Source organism: Amphiprion ocellaris, chromosome 11 (assembly GCF_022539595.1).
Source record: "Amphiprion ocellaris isolate individual 3 ecotype Okinawa chromosome 11, ASM2253959v1, whole genome shotgun sequence".
In the NCBI taxonomy this organism is placed as follows: Eukaryota; Metazoa; Chordata; class Actinopteri; family Pomacentridae; genus Amphiprion; species Amphiprion ocellaris.
In genome coordinates this window covers 27,787,744-27,805,449 of record NC_072776.1, presented here as the reverse complement: position 1 = coordinate 27,805,449, position 17,706 = coordinate 27,787,744, and the positions used below count along the sequence as shown (strand labels likewise).

Below are 17,706 nucleotides of genomic sequence, written 5' to 3'. Positions count from 1 at the left end.
CTGGAGTGTCTGATTGAATTGTTGGTACTACAACTGCACAGATTAATCAGAATAGTTTTGATTAGTGGATTCTTCTTGACCTCTACCTTCTTGACAATGCAGGGCTCCCTTTTGGCTTCCTACCATGGCCTTTGAGATTTGACTTTGCAGTCTTTGTCCCTGTACTTTTTGATGATGCTTCATCAGTGGCCAATGGCACTTAATGATACCTGGATATGATTTTATAATCTTTCTTTGCCTCGTGAGCAGCCACAACATGCAGCTCCATCCAAGTGATGGGGATACCTGTCAAGCTCACTGATTGCTCTTTAGTTTAGCCATGATTTTAGAAAAATATTATCAGAAAAATATAGAAAATGATGTAGATTACAGGGATCATTTGAAATGCTACAGAAGCTGCATTTAATTAAAAAAAAAAAATCTGCCAATTACAATGTACATGAATAATTGTGGTCATGGCATTTTTGGGTAAATTAAGAATAATAATTTAAACAAAAACATAGAAAAAGTTAAGATTCACCATTAACACCTTTAACACAACATCTTACTGTTTTATTTATGCCATTTCCAGCCAGAAGAAACCTATTGGTGAAATAATGGTTCACTAAAAATCAAAATGTGGCATGAGAACAAAGTATTTGGTGCTTTACTGTATGCTATAACTAAATTACACCGAGGTGACAGGGATTTTTTCACTACATTTTCAGTAGAGCTGTACAGAAAAGCACAGTATTGTAATTACTCTATTAGCTATACCCTGAAGGTCAGAGAGATGAGTGTGTGATTTGAATGTATAAAGAAGATATTCTGTCCAGATTCCCACCAGGTTGACCACCGAATGTGTTTGAAATCTCAACATGAATGACAGATGTGGGTGAACACACTGTAAACAAGGCTTGACGTAGGGCCGCGATCTGTCTGCCGGAAATGTGGATGTTTACCACAGAGGGGCTCTGGTCAGCATGCCTTTCCAGCTGTGAGAATCTGCCACCTGCAGGACAGCCAGGACAGATCACAGAACAAACATGAAACTGAAGTATGTCACTAAAAATGCAGAGACGTAGAAGATACATGAACATATTAATTGTTCTGGATGAATGTCTCCACCATAAATTCTGAGAAATGCCATTATGCAAAGACTATTCATTAGAGCAAAGTACTGTGTGGAGGAGATCAGATTAACTGAGTGAGTTTTAAGGCAGGCATGTGGTAGGAAAGTATGCTGGTTAGTCAAGGACATAACAAATGTATCAAACCACAATCTCAGGATGGACACAGGGAGTTGTGAAAAAACTAATAAGTGCCAGAGAGAATTTTACTCTTTCAGTTACAGTTACTTTGACAACCCTGCGAGTATAAGTTGTATGATAATTCTGTTTGATCATGGTCTCTCACCTGCATTCTCTTATGGAGAAACTTCAACTTTTGGCTGAGACATTCAATCTCCTAAGACAAAACAGAGAAGTTATGGTCAAGTGGATGACTAGTAATGTGAGGAGCAGGTTTAATTGTTATGTAAATTATACATTTAAAAAAAATCTAAAGGCATTTACTGTGAGGTTGAGACAAGGAGACAGGGTTTACAGTTACAACCATGACTGTGATGTGTTTATGACTGTGTTCACTGCTGGAGGACAGTTAAAATACCTGGCTGAGCTTTTCATTGTGCCTGAGTTTGATCTGAGGTAGAAGGTCGTTCAGTCTCTGAATCTGCAGTACAAAGAAAATGGACACAATTAAAATGGCTTGAGGCTCCGCTTATTCCGAGCAACTTTTACATGTCCTGTTTGATTACTACAATGCCAAAAAAGGGTTCATCCCTCTTTGAATGTTTTCCCTTCTTATTGCTTTTCAAGATTGAATCATGGTCACTATATTTTGTCTTTTTGTCATTGAAAATGCATAATTTTAGTAAAACATACTACACCATTACCACACAACTAGTTTTTGTTGTGTTATCACTGCTTTGTTACCGTGTCTTACCCTCCTGTCAATAGTCTGCAGTCTGGTCTTCATGCTCTTGTTGATAACAATCATGGGAATGGTTCTGGGCCTGGGTTGCACTGCAGTAAAATCACAACCAACAGACATGACAGGCTGACTTTTTCTGCAGCAGCTACTATGCATGTGCAGCTTTGATACAAAGGAGAATATAGGACACAGTACAGATAACAACAAAACTACATGATCATATTAATTTTTAGTAAAGGGCAGGACTGTAGCTTCATTGTATTTTCATCCATGATGAGTTGCACATGAAACCAGGATTGTCATAATAAAATCTTAAAATATGTAACCATCTTATCTAAATGGTCTATTCCCGTACTTCGAGTTCCCCTATTTAACACTGATTAGCAACCTTCAAACATTTACTACGAGGTTCATAACACACTGAAATGTAGCTGCATGGAGACTATTCATGCACAGTATATTTGTCAACAATTGTAACATCTCTTATTTACTTTAAATCACTGTAATTTTATTTGACTAAATCATGTTTTAAGCAGTAATTGATGAGACACATTGCTCAGCTCTGTGAGTGTATTCATTTTAATGCATTAGCATGGCATCAAAACTTAATTCTGCACCATCAACATGTTGGAAAATACACTACCAGTCAAAAGTTTGGACATGCCTTTTCATTGTGTTTTTTAAATTTATTTTAATTATTTTCTTAATTGTAGATTAATATTGCAGACTTCAAAACTATGAATGAATCCATATGGCATGTTGTAAACAAGTGTTAAACAAATCAGAAAATGTTTTATATTTTAGATTCTTCAAAATAGCCAACCTTTGCTTTGACGACTGCTTTGCACACTCTTGACATTCTCTGGATGAGCTTCATGAGGTAGTCACCTGAAATGGTTTTCCAACAGTCTTGAAGGAGTTCCCAGAGATGCTGAGCACTTGTTGGCCTTTCTGCCTTTAGGTTTAAGTTAGGTGACCATGGAAGCCAGACTTTTTTGTTTACTACATAATTCCATATGTGTTTATTCATAGTTTTGATGTCTTCTGTATTAATCTGCAATGTAGAAAATAAAGAAATAAAAACTATTAAATAACAAGGTGTGTCCAAACTTTGACTGGTACTGTACATGTTATTTTTTGTATTTTATCATACACTGACAGAGCTAACTGTTTCCAGTCCTTTGCAGTTTTATATCTATCAGATATTGTACCGTACATTCTTGATTTCTGTCAATATTCTATTGGCAGTGTTGTGATATGTAGAAGCTCAAATGACAGAAGGACCCCTGGCCACATGCTGAAGAGAATAGAAGGCGAGAATACTCTTACCATGCTGAAAAATCTTGGCTACCTCAAGCACGTAAGGTCTGTGAGAAGAAATACACAACTGCTTAAAGACAGATCAGTATGTTGTGGATAGATATAGACATAAACATCACCAGATCACATACACATGCTTGCTGTTAGCAGGGATGGAGCTGTTCAGGGGGATCAGACAGCCACGGTGGTTCCTTATCTGCACACAGACCAAAGTGATCCAGCTCACTGTGTGTTTTTACAGTTCTCATAGACTTTAAGTTGTTTATCAGGATATTCTGGAGACACAAACATTCAGAGACATGAATGCATTTTACACAAGGCCAAATGTGTCATTGTACCTTGAATACAACATTAGAAGTGTTCAGCCCAAAGGTATTGGTGAGAATCTGAAAAGACATATACAAACACAATTCTCTTTAAATAAGTGAACAGTAACAGAGCACACTCACTGTAAATAGCTTTTAAAAATCACACAAACTAACAATAATAAGAATATCAATGCATACAACAAAACAAAATCTTCAGAAAATATGCTTTGTAGAGATTAATATGAATATCAAGTAAAACAAATGCAACCAACCAAATAGTGCAATATGTTGGCTGAGAGCACTCATTACTGTCAGTTAGACTTAAAGAGCCAAATGTAAAATTCTGGAAGAGTTTAAGGTGAACCCCAACAGGGCCGGAGCCAAGGGGAGTCCACTCCAACCTCAGGCTGAAATCTGGCCAGACATGTCCGACAGTGAAGTTAGAGGGCTACACACATTCCTAAAGAACTGGACTTGCTTCTTAATCCGAATAGAATTTAAATTGTAAAATCAACAATTAAACAAATATATCTTGAAACAGCTGTTCCAGATCATTTTTGTTTAAATCAACTGAGTGTTACATTTAAAAAGGTCATGTGTGTGCGTGCACGTGCGCATGTGTGTACATGGTGTTCTTCTACAGGGCAGTCTGGCCTGTGTAAGGAAATGATAAAAATCAGTGACCAAAAAAACTAACCATTTGGCCAACAGAGACTTGCCACCCAGAAAAAAATAGTAGAGCTGTTGGTTTCTGGGCCTCCCCAGTGTGAGTGATGGTCTCAGTTTGGTTGGGCTCTGCTAATGAATCCCATGGATGGATGGATGGATGGATGGATGGATGGATGGATGGATGCATAAACAGAGCATTGCATACCTGTATGATCATGGTGGTATCAGTGGCTGAAGGAAAGGACACTTCTCGAAGAGCCACCACTCTTTCATCTGCAACAAAAAGAACAAGAGTCTCCTACTTTCTAATGTGTCCCTCTCCAACAGGTTTTTAAGTTGCAACAAATTGTTTTATTTATGGATACTAAATCATTTAGCAATGATTTATAAGTCAGTTATGCCATTATAGATGAATAACTATTACACTGCCAGGGAGTGAAAAACCCCTGTAGCTGGACGGTTGGTTTGTCCTTCAGCTCCTCAGCTCATCATACAGAACACTCCAGTGGACACTTTGACCTCTGACCTTGTGGAAAAGTGCTGCAGGGAATCTGGACAACATTCCCCACCACACTATTTGGCCTTCACAGTGTACAGTGATGTGTTTGCACTAATAGGTTGTCTTCACATTTATTTTATTGATTTAAGAAAGGCTTTTGACCTGGTTCACTCTGCTTTCACAACTTTTTTCTCTGAGTTTTGATAATTGTACTTACATGCAGCTTCTGAAATATCTCTTGAATAGATCACATTGTATCAAGATAGGTAATATTCAGTCCTCCTTACTCCCCATTACAAAGGGAGTTCTCCATGGTGCTGTCCTTGGACTAGCATTATTCATTATTTAAATAAACTGTGTCATCTTTATAAAGATGACAAGACCCTTTATTGATAATTGATGCAGATTCTACTGAAGTCACACACCACTTACTGACATATATCATTTAGTCTCCTTCAAAAACAACCCAATAATTAGAAACTGCTCTGAAGTTGTGCAAAGACGGAATGGCAGTTGTTTTCAAATGCTGGAAATATTGAAGATGGTGGTCTTAAAATTTGTCTGTTTATTAAAAACCATAATAGAGAAAGTGTATCATTATACATATTTAGGCTTTGGGCTTGAAAAACTGTCATGAAAGCTAAGATAAAAATTGGGCTTACTTTAAAGGAAGAGATTGTGCTTTTCAGGATTGTTGAAGCAGTCTTCCTCTTTGCTTTGGACTGTGGGGGATGTTATTTGGGTTTGACTCCCTCTAAATTGAAGGGGGCATGCTAATACAATAAAAAAACATCAAACCATCAAATGCACATGTATGGACTCATTGATTGTGGATTGTTCAGAGAGGTAGAAGCAGTAGATATGTGAGATAACAGAAACACTATAGACTATTAGGTACAAACTATAATACAAAGCAGATGCCTTCAGGCCTGCCTGGATCTCTAAATATTGGTTACAGTCAAATGTCTGGGCGGGATTATAAACAGTTACATCTGCAAATTTTTAAGATTATGGTAAAACGCTTCCGTCCCACATGAACATGCGCATGCTGTGTGAGAGCCTGTGTAATGAGCTGCTGACACTCACAGTCACTGTCAGCTGCTGCTGTCCTCTCACCTGATGTAGACATGAACCCTGATCACTTCACTGGATCAAGTCAAAGAAAAACTCCATGTGTGAATAATATTTGCTTGTTGGATTTTCACCAAAATATGGTTTGAAACAACGTGAGCGCATCATGTCCATGTAGCGGGTTAAAGAGGCCGGTTGCCATGGACACCGACGCACAGAGCGTCCATCAGTAACAGAAACTACCATGCACCGAGAAGACGAAAAACTTAGAGAAACTTACGAACCGTTTCTGTCGAACCGCCTCAGTGCGATCCAAACCTTTGACAGATGAGGCGCTTTATCGGGAGTGATGGTCGACATCTGAACCTGCACTCAGCACGGAGCCTCAGCCTCTACGTCCGCTCTCACACTTTCACAATAAGACTACAAGTCAAGCGGCGCGACAACGTGCACGTTAGGAGGCGTCAAAGCTCTGCGACGGAAATCATGTGCAGCAGATCCACATCACCACGACAGTGTTTCATTTCCACATAAATCTGTGACCAGATGTATGTGAACATATGAGAGTGACGTGGTTGTTGTCAGACTTTTACTTTAACACACAGACTGCTGATTTATGTCAGTTCAGTTATTAATGATGCAAACACAAGGCTAACGTTATCTCCATCTCTATATAGCTGGAGGTATCCACAAGGTTCCGAATCTAAGTTTGAAAAAAACGCCAGTAAAAAGAAGATAAAGTGATGTTTCCTTCGTAACACTGGAACAAAATGCCTGCTTCCAAAAGTCTACTAACAACCAGAGAACAGTTTAGTTTAAAAGTTCTTGTCGCCCTAAAGCATCTTGCACAGTTTATATTACACATAATATTAACCTGGTGGAATGACCGAAATTACTGTATGAATCCCTCCCATCAAAACATCACCTAGATGTTTAGGTTTACTTAAAAACTGATAGGATAAAAATAACCCTCAGAATTAGTTTCAGTTGTGAAGAACTTGTTTAGTCCAGTACCACATTTACATTACATTTTGTGCGTAACAATTTATATATTGTCTTGCCACTGGAATTCAGAAACTAATCAAGAATAGTATGCAACCACTAAAACTATTTTTTTTGGTCAGAAATGCAAGCAAATAATTGCAATTTGGCATCTCAATCAAGAAAGAATAATCCATCCATTCATTATCTATACACCGCTTACTCATTAGGGTCGCGGGGGGCTGGAGTCTATCCCTGCTGACTTAGGGTGAAGGCAGGGGACACCTTGGACGTGTCACCAGTCTATGACATGGCTACATGTTGAGACAAATAACCACACTCATATTCACACCTACAGCCAATTAAGAATTACCAATTACGCTCAGCACGTTGTTGGACTGTGGGAGGAAGCTGGAGAATCCTAAGAAAACCCATCAGGGAGAACATGCAGAAAGATCCCAGGCCTGGGAATCTTCTAGCTGCAAGGCAACAGTGCTAACTACCGAGTCACTGTGCAGCCCATATCAATACATTAAAAAAATGACCACGTATATCTCCTGGTTCTCAGGTTATTTTAAGTTTCTAAAAATCTCTTGAAGGGGGACAAAAACAGACCGCACTACAATGTGAAAGTACCCTGGATGATCAGTAAAGTGAAACTGGCTAATCTGCCCACTGGAAGAGAGCTAGTAGTAAGGTTTAAGTCATTAAGGTAATTATCCTATGTATGAAAAAATAGAGTCCATCTAACCATGTAAGAAAACCAGGCAGTTCTGGTGTTGCTGGTGTTAAATATGTTAAATATTGACCATATTTATTTTCTAAAGATGTTCTTTGACAGCGTGAAGAAAGACAGCGAGTAAGACGATAAAAAGGTGACATGACTCAATGTAGCCCTGCGACAGACTGGTGACCTGTCCAAGGTGTCCCCTGCCTTCACCCCAAGTCAGCTGGGACAAGCTCCAACACTCCCAAATTTCAAATAATCCATGTACAAAATACTAAAATATGCAGTTGTTGTGTAAGTCTACTTCTCCTGAGACCAAATCTAAAAAAAAAAAAAAAAAAAAATAGGAGAAAATAATTTTTGAAGATGTTTTTTAAATTACCAAATCAGTCAGGAGTTCCCCATAAAATGCCATTTTTCTCTTGTCCCACTCTGATGATGACCAAATTCAATCTCAATTAAAACCATTAAAATGATTCATTTTTTTAAAATTATTTTTTTCATTGATGTCTCCTGTAATTATGGGAACATTTCTTTAAATCAACACAATAATATTTTTAATATTATTTACCCTGTCAACATAACCTTTTTAGCTGATAGAAGAAGAAAACAGTGAATCACATGAGACGCTGGAACTGACATCATCAGTTTTTCAAAAGAATGTGTCGAGCAAAAATATGTCCTCTCTTCTATTTTTCATATTTTCAAAACATTGTCAGGCTTGATTGAATGTCTCACTCTACTTCATGCAACCCTGTTATACATATTATCAAGAAAATTATTTTTACTTTTTTCCATCAGTAAGTTTGTCCTCTTGGTCAGCAATAACACCTAGCTAAATAGCTACCTTCTACTCCTGAAAAAAGCTAACATTAGCATAGATTTGCAACCCTGTGTCTGTGATTACAGTAGGGTTAGAAAACAACAAATAAAGCATGTAATAAAAATGGTACCATTGATGTGTAAGCTGAGTCAACCAAGCCTCTGTTAGTTTATTGCCTATTATTAATGATTTTGTAGCAGAAAATTGTAAAAGAGAAGGTTTATTTTTCCAAAAGTTTGAAGCCCAAATGTCCTCCAATTCTGGATGAATGACCCACATAATATACACTCTTTTTAAAACCCTTTTAATTTAGAAGGGGGGTAACACCTCAGTGCTCACATAGACAATGTACATAGAGGAATTTACTGTGAAAAATATTATGCAGTTGTGGCTCCCTTGGTCTTCCATACCAAGTAAACGTCACGCTGGCTTTTACTTTCGATTTTGGACCCTGTCGTAGAGATACATCGGTAGTTTGTGCGTTCTGGGTAAGTGTATCTTATCAGCTTCCACTCAAAAAAAAACAACAATCTATTGATTACCAGCATCGTACCGTTCACACTGGCTGTATTGAACGAATTTTATTGTTAACACTTCACCGTGTTTTGTTTTCGTCGGTTAGGACATGGCTGACATCTGCAATAATCACTCTGTAAAAGATAAGGTAACGATTATTCACTTGTTTAAGCAACATACGTTACCAAGATCACCGGTAAAGGACAAGCTAGCGATTAGACCTAACAACTAAAGGTGTTTCTATGTGTCAGGTGGACGGTGATCTGACGGAAGACAGTCAGTTTGAGGAGGCCAAGAAAGAGCTAGAGACATGGAAGGTAAGAGGCCAACTCCACAACACTCACTGTCATTACAACCCGTTACTGTCCAGGCAAAACCTTTCAAACGTCAGGGGTCAGTTAGCGCCTCACTTATTTCAGGAAACCACGTCCTGGCTGCTCAACATCTACTGCGCAATCAGTGGATGTCTCAAAATATTAGTCATTTAACATTACCGATCAAAACCTCAAGACAGATACACTGCGAAGCCTGAGAATGCTGCAGTCCATTGAAAAGCACTAGTATTACGTACTGAAGTGAAAATGCAATCTTACATTCCAAGTTATAGCTCAGGCTAATTTAAAGTATAGTGAAGAAAGCATAATATCACATATCATAGTGGGAAGGCCCTCTTGCATCTGTGGAGATTTGTATTATATATATAATTTCTGTCAACTTTTTTACTGACATATAGTATATTCCTGATTGAATGTATTCTACATTGCATATCTGCACTATAATGTCATGTATTGCAATGTTTGGTTGCTTACAAGTATTATTAGACTTACTGTATTATCTTTGGATGAATTTTTGATCACTTTTCATTCGTTTATAGTTCTTGTTACTTTAAGCCATGTTTTCTTGCTGCATGGGTTCCACCCATGATACATCCTCAGCCTTTACTGAAAAACCTTTGAAACATCCTGAACGAAACCAGAACATGGCTTTAAGTAACAAGAACTACCGGAGCTGTCGGACTAATTAGAATAGAGTGCGACCGTCAGCCAGTGGATCGCAAACACAACAGTGACTTCTGTTGTATTGTCCTGACAATCAGCTTTAATTAGAGAATGCATATTTTAGATCAGGTCAACAAGGTAACTGTTTTTAGACTGAATTCATGAAGTTCAAAGATGTTAACGCACCTTCACATACAAACACAAACATAAAACTATCAGTTGTAATGTCATTTTTGATTACACAACATTTGCAGACAGCTGGAAAAAGACCGTGATAAGAGAAAGAGAGGGAGAACCAGTTTATGTCAACATGTGACAATTATGTCAGTCATGTACTGCGTGTTCAGCAGGTTGGACAGCATTCCGGTGTCAAGCCTTAAAAACAGTCTTAAGCTCATTGGTCCAGATATTTCGGATCCTATCCTGTTTAGTAGGACAGTAAATTTTATAAGGACTACAAGTCTGATTTTCTTCATTTCTAATAGTAGAGATTCATGCAGATAGTTTTGTTTTTATTTGTCCAGCAACCATCAGGTTGAGATATTTGTCATGTAGATCGCTTCAACAGCACAGTCAACTTAAACAGAATGCAATTTGTGACGTTCACGGCATTAACAAACCACAATTAATCAATGTGTTAATCAGCTGTCATCATCAGGAACTCAATCTACTTTCTTCTTTTAAGTCGGTCTCTTTGCAAACTGCACACAGGTTTAGTTGTATTCTCTCTGAACTCCTCCTGTTTTTAAGAGTAAGGCAGAGAAAGCTGATGATATGAAAGCCAGGCTGATACTGGAAAAACTGGAAGAAGATGAGATCAAGACGAAAGCCCAGCAGGAAATGATGGCTTGTGTGAAAAAGCAAGATGAGTGTCAGGAGGCTTTCACTCAAAGCATGAGCAGAGTGCAGGTACACTTAAACATTTAATTGCTGTAACATCTACAGGCCACTGGGAAAATTGAGCTGAAATAATTTGCATTTGTTCATTGTATTCTTTTATGTAGGATGAATTTCTGAAGCTTGCTAAACACAAACAGGCTTTACTGGAGAAACTGAGGAGAGTTCAAGCTGAATTGGATGGTAAGAGGGCTGAGTGCACCAAACTGAGGCAGAAATTCAAGGTGAGAATGAAAATAGGCCTGTCCACCAGCTCAAATAGTTCCTTTCTAATTAAACCTGTCTCTGAGTCCAATTCAGTGTGTTAAATTTAACACAATAACACCCAATATGGCATACTTTAAATGCTTGATAAGTGTACATTGAAATATCAAACAACAAAACTATCACAATTCTGACTATGCAACATAGAATTTATTATGTTACTGATAATGGACTGTAACTCTATATTCCCCCACTTGTCCAGATCTATGCTAAGATTCCCGACACAGAGGTGAAGTTCATAGCCTGTCATAAAGAAACCAGAAACGGGAGAGATGGCGATACTCAGCCAGTCAGAGGAGTGTTTACTGTGAGCCAGAGAGCCGCCATGCTTCTGCAGGGAGGACAGGCACTCATCACCTTTGAAGAGGAGAATGGTACACATGACTTCATCTACTGTCCTCAGAGATATACTGTAAATGTAGTTTGCCATCTTACTTGCAATTTAAAGTTAGTAAAACCAAAAAAGGTTTAACAGTTCATGTCCATAGCCGACTGGCTGTGTATGTGAGACGCGCATTAATAGCACAGTCACTTACCCATATACACTAAACATAAAAACAGAAACTGCTGATGATCAAGTGATTTAGAGTTATATAAATTGAAACCTTACTGAAAATTTAGCACAGTACTGAATGCTTTTTACTGTGATTTACTAATGAGGAATTATGTCCAACGTTAGAATGAATGGCTTTATCAGGCTTAATAAATTATTTAGTAATGTATTATGCATCAATTATAGAAGTTGAGAGTGATATTGGTTGATTTTGGAAAACAATATTCCCACTATTTCCACTGTAGTAAAGCACATCACCTACAATTGAACTTTAGATTCCATTTATTTGTTCAGTTCCTGGTTAAAAACCAGCGAACACTATCAGTCACTGGAATAAGTACCATTGAGGCAGGCTCAGGACAGTTTTAGATCACAGCTTATGCTACATGACTGAAGTGTACCTGTGACTCCTGCATGTTAAACACAGAATTATTGTTCAAGTAAGTGGCCTGGATGCTAAGCCAATAACAGTCTTCATTGTCTTTGAAAGAACCCAACACAGCATCCTCCAACGTAATTGCTTAGTGGATTTTGGTTGGTGTGGCTATTCAGCCTGCAGGGGTCACTGCTGTGTTTGTCAATGCTAGTGCCAAAATGATGCAGCGGCCCATGCAGTAGTGGAAAACCCTGACACACTGTCCCTCTCTGTAATCAAAGTCAGTGTGGTAAAGTGAACTTCACTGTCATTCGACTGTACAACAAGCAGTGCATAGCAGCATTAAACGGCATTCCACATGCAGCTGATATACATATCTGTCATGTTCTTGGTCCTGCAGTTGCCTCTCAGATTCTGAAGATTGCCAAGTGCTCTGTGTCCTGTGAGACCTCCATTTTGGATGTGAAACCAAGAAGAATCACCATGGATCCTGCTGTAAAGTTTGAGGTACATTCTTCTTTCAGGACATGACCTCTGTTAATTTTATCAACAAAACCAATGATGAGCCTTCACCAGTGAGCTGCAGCATCTGTGGTATCACACACTGCACCCCCTGATTAGTAAACGTTTCCAAGACTCCCAAATATCTCTTGTTGCACAAGTTTTACAGCTAGACCTGTTATAAAGAGCTTCACACAATTACTAATATTATGTGTCAGTAATGTTATCTGGCATTACTGGTTCTTGTAGCAGATTTATGAACTCAATTCATTACAATGAGAAGACGTGTCAACAAAACATTTAAGAGACTGTGAACATGCAGGCAGCAGGCAACATTTATAAAAAGGTAAGCTAATGTTAATCCAAAGTCAGTGTTCCATCAGCACAATACTACATGGTCACGTGAAGATTATTTTCAGTTAGATATTAATGTTGCTGTCAGGAGTCAGCAGACCTGAGTACTATACAGGGACATTAACAAAACATGATTGAAAGAATTAATAACTGATCAGTGAAAATGTATGTTACATTTCTGTTCATGTGCGTTTTCATTTGCCCATGATGCTGTTATCAATGACTTCATTACCGAAGGGAAAGACAACTGAAACCTCTAAATCTGTAATGTGGAAATCTTTTGATTTCACTGGTGATTTAGTATATTTCCTGACTTTTAGTTGCTTCTATCCAGTCTAATTTGTTCAGTCCAGTTTGAAATCTGTTTACTATTTAATAGTGTGGGTTAAAAACTGTTTACACAGTTATAAACACTGTTCTTATTATGAGCTCAGTATTTTAATATTTAGTTAAATCTAGTTTCATTTTCCAGAAGTATATTTATAGTTTTTTTTTCATTCTCAGAGTACAACAGCCACCAAATGCCTCCCAACCAGCACATTATATTTGCTTTCATTCACCAACACTCTGACAAAATGAATTTCATCCATACGTCCAGTCTGTTCACACTGTATTGCGAATAGAACCTCTGTGTCCTTTCTGTGCTCTCCTTTAATCAGTATGTATCATTTATGTTCTCATCGATCTAGATTCACCTTGATGTTTCCAGGAAGGAATTGAAGGTTTCCAATATCCCACCTTCCATGCCAGAGGAGAGAATGAAGGACCGACTTGAGATGAGTTTCTCCAGGCCCACCAGAGGAGGAGGAGAGGTGGAAAGAGTTGAATATGATAAGACCACTGCAACCGGACATATTACATTTCTCCACCCTGGAGGTACATCTCTCTGGGCCACATTTATTAAGGCCTAGTTTGTACATACACAGGTGTTTTTCGGGAGTTTTCCACCTTTGTTCTTGAAAAAAACTGTTTACATCTCCATCCACATTAAGACAAAAAAAAACACTAAGCTCTGTCAAGAGCTAACTAAAACCAAATCAGAAGGCACAGAGGGCTACTAGATTGAAACAATGGGAAGAACAAAAGCTGAGCTAGCAATGAGGAAATGAGCGAGCAGAACACTGGGCTATAGACTAGACAAACTTAGCTGGCAGATTGGGCTTGGGTACAGGCAGTCTGCAGTCTGTGAGGCAGTGATCGGGGTGTGTGTGGAGGGTAGAATCCAGTGGAGACATGGTGGCTGAAGCAGGCAAGAGATCTGTGTGGCTTCTTCCAAGTGAGTAATTTCGGTAGTGTTGCAGCTGTACAGGCTCCAAGTGATCAGAGGAGATGAGGCATGGGACCAGTCGAGGCACTAAGGCAGAGCAGACAGAAGTTAGAACCAGGTACATGAGCATAAATAAGAAAAGCTGAAACCTGGCCTGTGCTGAACTGAGTAGCATCTGAATACTAGTCATATCTGGTGCTGTTTGATGGTCTGAGTCAGAGTCAGGGTTTTATGGCGTGCTGACTGAAGTTGATGAGCTTAACCCCCTCCATAGGTGTCCTTATTCCTCATGTTTATACTGCCTTTCAGTCTCAGTGGGTAGAGTTTAGCTCTGGTATGGGAGTCTACTGTAAACTTCATTTAAATGATAATTTAAACATGGACATGAAATTCCACAATAGCGTAATTTTCCCAAAATGTACGTTTGTTAAGTCAAATCAAACTTAAAATACAATAATTCAGTTTATATTTTCATTTTCACATACTATTGTGGGTGTTCTATGACCATAGTAAAATGAGAATAAAAAGGCCAATTGATGTTTTATTTTAAAAGATGAAACCTAATGTGGACAGTATTGAAATGCAGTTAGCCCACAATCTATGCATCGATTGCATAGAATTTATTTTAAGAGTTTTAAACACAGGTGGTCCGTCAGCAAGGCAACCATTACAGACAGGGAGCAGACAAAAATGCAAAAACCAGAGAGTCTCCAAAAATGTACAATGCATCAAAAATTAGGAATAGGCTGTGGTGATACATAAGGAGCCATAAAAATAACACAAGGAATGACTGGAATGCTTAACTGTGGAGAGTACAAGGACAATCAGGAAAGTGGGACAGGATTTGCTGGGAGTATACACCAGTCAGCCACAACATTATGGCTACTGACAGGTGAAGTGAATGACATTGATCATATTGGTACAATGTGGTGTTCTGGAAAACCTTGGATTTTGGCATCCATGTTGACGAGACTTAGACACCCAAAGAAATATTGTCCCAGAACAAGTAGACTCCCTCATCCAAATGGAAATCCTAAATGTCACTGGCCTACACCCGCAGGACAATACACACCATCACATCGCAAAAAACATCAAACAATCTGGGACATCTCAGGTAACATGACAATCACCCAAGATGTTGATTTGACCTCCAAACTTTCTGGACCCCATTCTGACTAAGCATCAACAGGATGCAGTGGAACAAGTTTGATTTACAGAGGCCCAGATGCACAACCCAGAGCACCCAAAGGGTCCACTGCCAACATCCTGGTCCCAGATCCATAGACACCCTGAGATTTCCTGTGGCCCAGGCCCAATGGTTCAGAGCATTTTTAATGACATAAGGGGGACCAACACAATATTAGGCAGATGGTCATAACGTCATGCCTGATGGGTGTATACACTGAGGTAAGTAAGTGGCTGATTGAACTCAGGTGATACATGAAACTGGCAGCAAACTAAATTACTCTGCAAAATTAGGCAGCAAGTGATTACTCACTCCAGGCAGGCCGTCACAGCGGCAGTATATCAATATGTATTGATGCTACAATGTGTGTGTGTTTTTGTGTGTCTCTGTATGTGTGTAGTTGTACAGCGCCTGGCCCTGAGAGGAAGGTACCATGTCGATCTGGATACCGAAGTGAATGTTCAGGCTGGACCCGTATACAACTACCAGCTGCGCAAGTTTCAGGTTAGATATAGTTCTGAGACTAGTTAAAGGCACTATCCATTGTTTGTGCAACATCTATACGCCAATCGGAATTCATGGTCTGCAGTCAATGGGAAGAATATATTCCCTTCATGCACATTACATGATGCAAAGCAGAGCTCAGCAGTTACTCACCTTTGAATCTTCAGCAAACCGCATTGAGATCCAAAACCTCAAGAGCAATCTTGAGAACATCTGATCGATGCAGTTTGTGTCAATATATATGTTATTAGTGAAAGTCACAAGACAAAACGTACAGCACTATACACATACTGCAGCAACTGTTACCTGCTACCACAATTTTTTTTCTTGATTTCTTTTAGTGTTTCTTAAAGCCAGAAAGTTGCCATTTTAAATGACTTTAGTTTTGTGGCATGTCTGTGATCTGCCTTTTTTTTTTTTTTTTTTTTAACAAAATTAAACAACTGAATGAACGTCCTTCAAGACTGGTGATTCCATAATTTTTGCCAGGGGTTGTAGTACATCAACTTAAGTAAAACTTGCTTTCTGTTCCTCAAGCCTGCATCCTGTGCCCTATGTTCAGGCCCCTCTCTCTTTGAGCTGAACTTCTAACTGAAACCAAAGGACACCTTGATTACATATCACTGAATTTTTGAGCTCAGTTTCCTGTCATTTTTTTTCAATATGACTGTGAAGGTAAGACAAGTTGTCCAACACTGTGCAGAGTAACATTGAGGCTGATTTTTTTGGGTTGATTTCAGACCTTTTGTGGCTGTCCCAAACGAACCATCATGCTAGATGACATTGAGGACATGGTGGATGAGGAGGACCTGCAGGACCACCTGGAAATCCATTTTCAGAAGCCCAGCAACAGTGGTGGTGAGATCGAGACCCTCAAGTACATCCACAGGGGGAAGGCTCTGCAAGCCTTTTTCTGTGAGGACACAGCAGAGATGGACAACTGAATTTCACCAGCAGGAGTCCCCAGCTAGTACATGTAAGAAAAGTAAGAAGAGCTCTACCCTATCCCACCATGATTTTTAAAATAGAAAAATGTATTTTTCAGATTTTTCAAAGAATCGTTTTTGTGTTGTCATGGCCAAATTGAAGAGAAATTTGTTTTGGGAAATATTTTTTGCCGTCTGAGAGTCAGTTGAAGTGGATTTTATCTGTGTTCTGTGAGTGTATGAATTAGATTTTTTGTTTTCATATTACGTGGTGAGGGGTGTTTGGATGGTGTCATGTAGTAAATTAAAGGCCCTCTGTTCTCTTAACCACTGGCCTGTATATTTTACACAACTAGTACTGGGACATACAGTACATACATATATAACTGTGTATATTTTAACACCTGGAAAATGTCATATGTCAAGCCCTGGTCCTTTTATTAGTGCATAATTTCACAAACTCACATTGAGCTGGAGTCACCTTTTCCTATTCAACAGAAATAAAATGGTTCTATTACTCTCAGTTCAAAAAGCAGATGGCTACTTATTTGTGTGCTTTTTAGTTTCATGATTTAAATATCCATAGATCAGTATAGACTAATGACTACTGTGCTATCTGTACCCTCTTTAGCTCTGTTGAATTCTAACAAGATCCTGGGTCAATCATATACAGTTTGAACTAACTGTTGGAAACCTTTCTTGTGCACTTGCTCTTAATAAAAGACCTGAAAGCTGAATCGATCACAGGCGGTGTGTTTTAACGAATGAGAGTGGATACCGTGGCAGTAAACAGCGTATTCAGTTGCTTCAAAAAGTAGTCAGACCCAGTCACTTTATGCCCACCTTAATATCATATTCAAGAACAGACAATTTGCGCATGCACACGCAACAGTTGAATCAACATGTGACTTGGGTTTAAAGGTCCAGAATAGAAAAAACACCCCATCTCCATAAATGTAATGATTTGGATCTGAATCTCAGAATATTTGGAGGTG

At 38.8% G+C, this 17,706-nt stretch overlaps 2 protein-coding genes across 2 annotated transcripts; one reads left to right on the top strand and one right to left on the bottom strand.

Annotated features, from left to right (window-relative positions):
- Positions 1 to 471: 471 nt before the first annotated feature.
- Positions 472 to 6,292, bottom strand: si:zfos-1056e6.1 (uncharacterized protein LOC107988029 homolog). Its single transcript, XM_035943124.2, has 9 exons — positions 6,123 to 6,292; positions 4,474 to 4,541; positions 3,630 to 3,677; positions 3,423 to 3,487; positions 3,301 to 3,338; positions 1,984 to 2,063; positions 1,648 to 1,710; positions 1,396 to 1,446; positions 472 to 991 (listed from the first exon to the last, which is right to left on the bottom strand). The coding sequence occupies exons 1-9, from the start codon at positions 6,196 to 6,198 to the stop codon at positions 938 to 940; spliced, it is 543 nt and encodes a 180-aa protein (XP_035799017.1). The 5' UTR covers positions 6,199 to 6,292; the 3' UTR covers positions 472 to 937.
- A 2,461-nt stretch (positions 6,293 to 8,753) lies between these two features.
- On the top strand, positions 8,754 to 17,448 carry nmi (N-myc (and STAT) interactor). The gene is made up of 10 exons (XM_023298832.3): positions 8,754 to 8,857; positions 8,992 to 9,033; positions 9,137 to 9,202; positions 10,634 to 10,792; positions 10,888 to 11,004; positions 11,247 to 11,418; positions 12,374 to 12,480; positions 13,518 to 13,704; positions 15,682 to 15,785; positions 16,526 to 17,448. The coding sequence occupies exons 2-10, from the start codon at positions 8,995 to 8,997 to the stop codon at positions 16,727 to 16,729; spliced, it is 1,155 nt and encodes a 384-aa protein (XP_023154600.2). The 5' UTR covers positions 8,754 to 8,857; positions 8,992 to 8,994; the 3' UTR covers positions 16,730 to 17,448.
- Positions 17,449 to 17,706: the final 258 nt, after the last annotated feature.